General features: G+C 48.6%; 1 protein-coding gene across 1 annotated transcript in view; it reads left to right on the top strand.

The window, feature by feature from the left end:
• eys (eyes shut homolog) overlaps positions 1-9,272 on the top strand; it is a 334,776-nt gene extending 325,504 nt beyond the window's left edge. The window contains exons 45-48 of the mRNA XM_072669909.1: positions 4,550-4,724; positions 6,373-6,545; positions 7,132-7,293; positions 8,077-9,272. Coding sequence (XP_072526010.1) covers positions 4,550-4,724; positions 6,373-6,545; positions 7,132-7,293; positions 8,077-9,272 — 1,706 coding nt within the window. The remainder of the gene's footprint in view (positions 1-4,549; positions 4,725-6,372; positions 6,546-7,131; positions 7,294-8,076) is intronic.
• Positions 9,273-9,728: the final 456 nt, after the last annotated feature.

Genomic DNA, 9,728 nt, shown 5'->3' on the forward strand with positions numbered 1-9,728 from the left:
GATGGAGTAGCTGGTCCATCAGCATGACCAACTTGACCAAGATTGTTGACCAATCTGGCCATCATGGTCTTTTGATAGATTAGAAGGATAGCATGGCTTGACCAAGTTTGTCATACTGGTGGACTTGTGTGGTTATACTGGTCATGCTTGTCAACCAGCATTATCATGACCAACATGACCAATCTGGCCATCATGGTCTTTTGAAGGAGTACCTGGTCCATCAGCATGACCAGCATGACCAATTTGGCCATAGTCATGGACAATGGACCAGCATGACCATCATGGTCTTTTGATGGACTAGAAGGATAGCTGGCATGATCAGCTTGACCAGGTTTGTCATACTGGTGGACTTACTACTGGTTATACTGGTCATGCTTGTCAACCAGCATGATCAAAACCAGCTTGACCCATATGGTCAACCAATGTAACCATCATGGTCTTTTGAAGGACTAGAGGATTGTTTGGTTAGTTAGTCATATTGGTGGACTGGTGTGGTAATACTGGTCATGCTTGTCAACTGGCCATCATGGTCTTTTGATGGAGTAGCTGGTCCATCAGCATGACCAGCTTGACCAAGATGGTTGATCAGCATGACCATCATGGCCTTTTGATAGACTAGAAGGATAGCTGGCATGATCAGCTTGACCACGTTTGTCATACTGGTGGACTTGTGTGGTTATACTGGTCATGCTTGTCAATCAGCATTATCATGACCAGCATGACCACTCTGCTCGACCAATGTAACCATCGCGGTCTTTTGATGGAGTAGCTGGTCCATCAGCATGACCAACTTGACCAAGATGGTTGACCAGCAATGAACATCATAGTTTTTTGATGGACTAGAGGTTACTCAAGTTACTCATACTGGTAATACTGGTAAAATCTGGTTGACCAGCAGGCCCTTTTAGTGGTCAGGACCAACTTGTCCACACTGGTTGATCGACTTGTCCGAAAAAAGTTTACCAGCACAACCACACTGGTCAACCAGCATGACCATCATTTGGTCATCTTCTAATGGAGTAGCTGGTCCATGAGCACAGCCAACTTGACCAAGCTGGTCATCCTAGTGGACCAGTGTGGAAATACTGCAAATGCTGGTGATCCAGCATGACCAACTTGACCATCCTGATGGATCAGGATGTTTTTATTCCAGTCATGCTGTTTAAATACAAGCTTTGTCAGACAGGTTGACTAGCTTGGTCAGGTTGGTCATGCTGGACCAGTTTCGCAATCAGTCTGTAATAGAAATGCTCTAGGCTGGTCAGCTTGAGCTGGCCAGGGTGTTGTTTTCACTTCAGTTTTCACGGAGTTTCACTTTAAAAGGACTGAGGCAGAAAATCTGAATGAGGACATACTGGCAGTGTTTTCTCCAGGCTATCCAGCAGCACTGCTCAGGTCTCTAATGCGATTCCCCTGGCCTTAGCCCACACCCCTAATTGTGATAGCTGGAGGTATCTGCACAGCTAATGCACTCCAGTTATCAGCAGTTATCAGCGCTCTCTGGTCCCCGAGGAGCTCTGTCGACAAACACAGCACCACTAGAAAGCGACACCTTCTCCGAGCAGGGCGATCACGCGTGGTGATGTGTTACCACATCGTCGAGGAGGGGATTAGCGTGTACAATTAGCAGTTTCAGCTGCGGCAGACTGCGACCCTCGGGCAGAACGGGCCGTAAATAGACTAATAAAGTAAGGAATACTAAAAGCTGATTAGTGGAAATGATGATATGCAGGTTCTCGCACCGTGCCTCCCACTGTCTACACGATATGGACAAAAGTATTGGGACACCTGCTCTGTCGCTGTTTCTTCTGAAATTAAAGATATTACAAAGAGTCAGTTCTGCTTTCGTTGGAGTAAGCAACTGTCTATACTGTTCACGAAATTTGAAGCAGCATTGCTGTGAGGATTTGATTGCATTCAGCGACAAAAGCGATGGTGAGGTCAGGATGTTGTGCACCATCCATCATTCCAGAGAACACAGAACTTTCTTGTTGGTGCTGGGGGGCTTTATACCCCTCTAGCCCATGGCATTAGGCAGCATGGTCTCCAACAGGGAGTCCTATTCTATTGGCAGTACTTCTCTACAGGGATTAGACAAGCAATGTCAGCAATGGATGTGATATAAAATAGCCGAATGCATCACTCCCTCTCTGCATCTTCCCCCCCCCCCCCCCCCCACCCATCCCTTTCGGCTGCCCGGCTCACATACCCCCCCCCCTCCCCCTTCCCTCCACAGCTAATGCAAAAAACAATCATCCTCTAAAACCATCTGCCTCGCTTTGTCAACACCACATATTTGCTGTTTTGCCACAGTCGCTGGAGAGCGAGGCAGTGCGGGGCGTAGACGGCACGGCGCCATGAATATTCATGAATGAAAACTGTGCCTTTTCTGCACATCGTGAGTGCTGCCATGACTAATTCAGCAAGGAGGACGAGCCAGGCTCTGACTGTAGGCATCGCTGACAGGCTCAATGATGACCCAAAGCAACTGCTGACCCCATCATGCGCAAGCACACTTTTGCACGCAGAAGCAAACCAGGTTTCTGTCTTCCAGAACCGCACCTTTCCACTTTTCCACCTTTAATAGCTCATTGGGTCGCTTTAAGAGCCATAAAACTCCAGTTTGGACGTATTGAAGGTATTGAAAATACAATAGTTCCTCCAGATCTCAAGCAGATCTCCATCTGCAGCATCATCTGTATTGTACAGTCGATTAGCATGGACAGTAATTTCCCAGTTTTCCCCCATAAGCGCACTCCTAAAAGAAGACAGTAGGCAGTTCTCGAATGTGCCCGGTCATTGGCTTCTCGGAACAGGCTTTCTTTATACTAATGTCCTTTTCAGTGCAGTGGAATTACTGTCCACGGGAATCGACCATGCGATACAGATGTGGCGGCTGGCGGCTGGAGATCAGGCTGCGGTATTCCTTTAAAAAGAGAGAGAGAGGAGCTCTTCTTTGGGCAGCGCTGATGGAAAGCATACTGGCTCTGAGCCAGGATGATAGTGGGAGGATAAGTGGGAGACTCGAAATTGAAGCTCTGAATACGCTTGAAGCTCTTTGACATGTTTTTATTTCTGTCCTCAAAACAGCAACTTTACTGGAGAAGGGGGAAAAAATTCAGCTTTCAATGGAGGTCAATGTAGAAATATTTTACTCCCAAGGTATTTTGGAGCATTTCTATTGGCCCATTCATCATGAAACGCTGATGCAATGTAAAAAGTTGTCCAGCGGACTAAGGTGTTACCACTATGACCCGAGGATCGCCACCATGACCCGAGAATCCCCAAACCTTCGATATGATGATGACAATCACAGAAGAAGAAACTTCTGGGGCAGATTTTTTACTTTCTGGACTGAGCTTTCCATCTCTGTGCAGGCCTAGGCTAAGCCTACTAAGGCACTACCACCATGACCCGAGAATCCCCACCATGACCCGAGAATCCCCATCATGACCCGAGAATCGCTGGTTTTGGACAAGTGGTTTGGGAACATTAGGGAGGAAAACTGGGTAAAAAATGTCAATGAAAATAATTATAATATAAAAATGAGAGAGGACTTCTTCCAGGACTGGAAGACGATGATGCGACAATTATAGAGGAAGATAACCTAGGGCAGATTTTTTTACTTTCTAGACCTAAACTAAACTATCTTTCCAGGCCTTTCTTCCAATGTAGAGAGTTCTCCAGTAGACTAGGGTGCTACCACAATGACCCAAGGATTTGTTGGTTTTGGACGAGTGGGTTGGGAATATTAGGGAGATGATGAAAACCTTTGATATGATGATGCGACAATCATAGAAGACGAAACTTCTGGGACTGATTTTTTACTTTTGGACCTTAACTTTCCATCTCTGTGCAGGCCTAGGCTAGGCCTACTAGGGGGCTACCACCATGACCCGAGAATCGCTGGTTTTGGACGAGTGGGTTGGGAATGTTAGGGAGATGATGGCAACCATTGATATGTCATAGAAGAAGAAAATCCTGGGGCAGATTTTTAACTTTCTGAACCTGAACTTTCCTCGTCTACAAAGCCCCTCCGTACTTGAGGCGATGGTCAAAAGCCGATCTGCACCAAGAGCTCTTCCAGCTTCAAGTACGGCTCGGCTCGACCCGCCATCCTTTAAGATCCACGGAAGACGAGCGTCCAGACTTTTTACTGTCTTGCACCGAAGTGGTGGAACGAACTTCTCCTGGGTGTCCGAACAGCAGAGTCCAACGCTCGCTGTCTTCAAACCCAGACTGAAGACCCTCCTCTTCTGAGAGGACTCAGGTGAAGAGAAGAGTGGTCTCCTTATTGACTTGTGTTTAGTAGAGTCTAAACTCTGACCTTAACCTCAACCCAACATCTAACCCTGTTGCTCATCAACTCGAGGGTCATGACCAGCTTGAATATTCATAGATGGAATCTGTAGATAACTGACCATTCCTCGTTCTCCCATGTGTTTAAGGTCAGGGATATTTCATTAATCGCGTGCTTACAAGTACAGTAATACATAATGTGTGTGTGTGTGTGTGTGTGTGTGTGTGTGTGTGTGTTGCCATTGTAAAGGCTGCATCTTTGATGTGCAATTCCGGACCAGAGCAGATGGAAAATTCCGCGCTCCAGGAGAGCCAGAAGGTCAGCCGGTGTCGGGCCGCAGCGTGGGTCAGTGCGGGGTCAGTCCCTGCAGTCTCATCCGCTGCCAGAACGGAGGCACTTGCGTGGACTCTGGGTCCTCTGTGTAGTAAGTTCCCTTCACTGACTCCATATCAAATGACCCATCAAAGTCCAGCGGTGTCCAGTCTTCCCTGCAGAAGACCGGTGTGGATGCAGGGGTAGAGATGGAAAGTTCAGGTCAATCTGGCCCAGGATTTTGTTCCAGGGCAGTTGCCGCTCTTGGAACAAAGAGCCTGGGTATTGAACCCACAACCCTGTCCACCACCACCACCATGACTGCCCCTTCTGGACCTGAACTTTCCATCTACATGCAGGCCTTTCTTCCAGCCAAGCAGGACCTCAAATGATCAGCTGCTTGAACTGAACCAGAAGAGCCAGGCATGCTCCTGCTAACCTGCATCTACTCCAGCCTTTCACATTGGAGATTGGACGCCCCTTTTCTACAGTACATCATGGATGGGAAAGCTGGACTCTGGGAAGACATGATTGATGCCTTCAATCTTTGGTGTTGGTGGAGATTTGTGAGCTTAGACGGCAAAGAAACCAACCAGTTGGTTCTTGACCAATTCAGGCCTTTCACTTGAAGCCCACCGTGAAGCTAAGCATCTTATTTTGGGATGTTCAGTGAGAAGAACCCAACATCTAACCCTGTTAACAATCAACTGAGCGCCATTACTACTAGTCCAAGCATTCATAGATAAGCTGAAGGCTTTCCTGTATTGATATTAATATTATTAATTCATCACATTTAACAACTTCAGCATCAAAACATGTCAGCGTTAATGCGTTAAAAGAGCCGACCCATGGCATACTCGAATTAGACGGCAGCTTAGGGCCCCAACGGCACCAGGGGGCCCTTAAGAGCACCAAGATATCTAAAAAATACATATTTTAAAAAACAACTTTAATATTTTCATAGTCAGCTAATACTCAGCCGATACTAGGTTAATGAATTGCTGCTGTCGGCTGCTGCCTCTGTTGGGCAAATGCAGAAATGCGCCACTTGGGTGGTGGATAAAGGCCCGGGCGCTTCAGCGTATTGCGCAATATCTCTCTCCCTATGACATGATGAAGCAGCTGGTCCTGAGGTGGTGGTATGGGGGTCAGGGGGGGTCCAAAATGCAAACCTGCGATGTAAACATAGTGTCGCTACTGTTGAGCTCAGAGGGAAGATTATACATTACTTATGATAAAATATGGATTAAATCTCATAACTAACTCTTATTCTCCCTCACACACACACACACACACACACACACATAGCATCCAGCCCAGTCACTGATCATCCATTTATCGGCCAAAAAAATCAAGGATGCCCAAGCTAGCGTTTTAACTCCGGGCAGTGGTGGCTCAGCGTTTAGAGCTCCAAGCTATGGATGACATGGGGTTGTGGGTTCGATACCCATCTTGGAAAGCTGCAACTGTTGGGCCCTTGATCAAGGCCCTTTACCCTCTCTGCTCCCCGGGCGCTAGAGTTGGCTGCCCACCACTCTGGGGGGGGGTGTGTGTGTGTGTGTGGGTGCTTGCACCATTACCTTGTGACTAATCATCATAATAATCACATAATATTGTTGTAATTAATGGGAATAAACATTTGAATTGATTGACACCATTAAATAAAACACTTTCAGTCAAATGCTCCTTTGAAGTCTGCGGGGACCCAGTCCAGCCCCCACCCCCTCAAACCCTGTCCATTTGTCTTTCTGCCTCTTCAGCTGTCAGTGTGTGTTTGGCTGGAAAGGTGCCCTGTGCTCCGAGAGGGTGTCGTTCTGCGATGCCGAACACGTCCCGCCTCCCTCCTGCGCCCGTGGCTCCACATGCATCCCGCTCCCAGATGGCTACACCTGTCAGTGTCCTTTGGGCACCGCCGGACAGTTCTGCCAGCAAGGTTAGACTGCTGCTGACCTCTCTCATCTGCTAACGTCCACTGGGGTAAAAAATCCCTGTTAAACTCGTTAATCCCTGTGACCTTTTTTTTGGGGGGGGCGTTAAGAGACATTAACAGCCACTGGGGGGATGGAATGGGGGGGGGGGGGGGGGGGGAGAGATAAGACCAATATGTCGTTTGTGAAGTAAATAAAAAAAGGCCTCTATCTAAATGGTTGTCTGGGAAACACATTTCCAGCATTTCATCATACACCTTCAGATACAGCATAGCTAAAAACCATGTATCTCCATTTTGACGTTTTTTACTTTTTGACATAATGTAAATCTGGCTCTTGCTCTTTACGTTGTAGCTGAATTTCATGATGAATGGACCAATAGAAATGCTCCAAAATGAACTGGAATGATTTTTTTTACATTGACTTCCATTGAAAGATAAGAGGGTTTTTCACTTCTCCTGTAAAGTTGCTGTTTTGGGGATACTGAATAACTACAGTCCTAAATAAAGGCTTCATTGATGATGATATTATTATGCTTTCATAAGTTTGGCTTCGAACTGAGACCCCAAGATTAATGTTTGCCCCTCACAGCTCTCTCCATCAGTGACCCGTTCTTCAGTGCGAACCAGTCCTCCTGGATGGCGTTTCCTCCAGTCAGCATGAGGCACAGAACAGACCTTCAGCTGCAGTTCCAGACACTGTCACCAGAGGGCATCCTCTTCTACACAGCTCAGTATCTGAGCGCCCGCGCTGGTATGGCGAACCCTCACCTTCGTTCTGAGACCGTTCCTCATGTTTACGTTCTTAGCTGAAGTCTAAGCTAGCCGCCAGCCGCCAGCCAGTGCTGCATGGTATAGGTTCCCCTCTGCTGTAGGAAAGCTTCTGCAGAAATTCTGGTTGGGTAGTAGACCACTCCTCCCTTCAATAAAGGGTCTGCAATTTGGGAGGGTCACTCCAAAAGCTTGAAGCTAGACTGCTTCGATGTGTGTTTGGGGTCATTGTCCTTCTGAAGGACCCAATGTTCCCAACGTTTCAAGCATCTAGCTCAGGGGTGTCCAGTCTAATCCACAAAGGGCCGGTTGGGCTGCAGGTGTGGCTTTCACTCCAGCCGAGCAGAAGCACGTGACCAGTCGCTTGAAGACTCACCAGTTGATTAAACAATGGGGGCGGTCCGGTGTCCTGCTGGTCATTCATAGTAATAACCGTCAGCCGTACCGGTACCCTTTGAGGATAAGACTGGACACTCCTGATCTAACTGCTGGTTTGAGGTTATGCATGATGCTACCACCACCATGCTTAACAGCAGGCACAGTACTCTTGTAGTTGCTAGTTGGGACCATGTCTTCAGCTGATGGGAGGTGACACGGTGGTGGAGGGTTGGGAAGACTTGTCGTAGACACACGAAAAAGGTAGAGCTGTAATTTATAGGATGTTAGATTGGGAGGAGGGGCTTCAGGCATGTTGCTCCTCCCAAATTTATTATAAATTCCTAAACTGCCGCCTCCATAAATGACCTCAGCTGTGTTTCTTCTCAAGGTGACTTCCTCAGCGTGTCTCTGTCTGCTGGATTCGTGCAGCTCCGCTACAGCCTGGGCGACGGAACGATTGTCCTGCAGTCTCAAAGCAGAGTGGACTGGACCGGCAGGACGTGGCACACCGTGAAGGTCAAGCGAGAAGGAAACCAAGGCCTCCTGGTTCTAGATGACCAGCAGGTAATGCGGAACGCCTCAGCAGGCATGACCACGCTGGATGTTGCCACAGAGGTTTTCGTCGGTGGCGTGTCCAGCCTGAACCTGGCTTCGTCCACCGCATTCGAGAAGGAGCCAGTGGGTTTCACCGGTAGCATCCGTGAGGTTGTCGTCAATGGCCGGGACCTGGAGCTCACTGAGGGAGGCGCACTGAATGGGGCAAATGTGGGGGACTGGGACGGGACAGGATGCGGGTACAAGGTGTGTCGGAACGGCGGCTACTGTCGGCCGCTCGGTCTCGACTCGTTCGTGTGTGTTTGCCCAGCCCTCTGGACAGGGGTCAACTGCGAACTCTCAGTGTTCTGCGTCGGGAACCTCTGTCAGCACGGTTCTCTCTGCGTTCCCAACGTTGCCAACAGCTCGTATTCCTGCATGTGCACCCTTGGAAGGAACGGGACATACTGCGACCAGCAGGTGTCGGTGAGGACGGCGCGGTTCGCCGGGAATTCGTATCTCAAATACCGAGATCCGAGGTACAAGTCCAGAAACCTGATGTACACGCAGGTATCCTTTAACCTCTCCGCAAGCTCAGAAGACGGGCTGATCCTGTGGATGGGACGGGCGGAGAGTGAGGATGACGACTATCTCGCTGTTGGACTTCAGGGCGGGTACCTAAAAGTTGCCGTCAACCTTGGCGAGAAGATCGCTCTTCCTCTCGTCTCTCGAATCGCACCGCTATGCTGTGATCAGTGGAGTTACGTAACAGTCATCCACAACCGCACTCTGGTCCAGGCTTTCGTTGATGACGAGAGGGTTCTCTATGAGGACGTTGACCCTTTTGAGCGCTACGTTGCCATGAATTATGGAGGCGCGTACTATTTCGGAGGCTTCGAGTTGAACAGAGATGTGGCGGCAGTTTCGTCAGGCCTCTTCACAGCAGGGTTTGTGGGAAGCATCAAAGATGTTCTTTTATATCAAGACGCAAGAACCCTGCAGTTTCTGCAGACGTACGAGGGCTTTAATGTTTATCAAGGAGAGGATTAGATCCTGATATACACTATATGGACAAAAGTATTGGGACACACTTCTTAATCACTGAGTTCAGGTGTTTGATTCAGTCCTATTCAGCCACAGATGTATAAAACCCAGCCTCTAGTCCTGCAGTCTGACTTCCACACATCAGTGAAAGAACGGGAGGTTCTGAAGAGCTCACTGACCTCCAGCGTGGTTCTGTATGTAATAGGAGACACCGCTGCACCAACTACAACAAGTCAGCTGGTGAAATTTAGACCTTCCCTCCTAGATCTTCCTCCATCAGCTGTGAGTGGTGTTATTATTGAACAGTGGAGGAGTTTAGGAGGAACAGCTCACAGAGAGCAGCTCAGCCACCGAGTGTCTGTCAGACCACGTAAAGTTACAGAGCGGGGTCAGGGCCGAGTGCTGAGCTCAGAGCAGAGTGCAGAAAAGCCTCCAACTGACTCAGTAACTGCAGCAGAGCTC

Source organism: Salminus brasiliensis, chromosome 24 (assembly GCF_030463535.1).
Source record: "Salminus brasiliensis chromosome 24, fSalBra1.hap2, whole genome shotgun sequence".
Classification (NCBI taxonomy): Eukaryota; Metazoa; Chordata; class Actinopteri; order Characiformes; family Bryconidae; genus Salminus; species Salminus brasiliensis.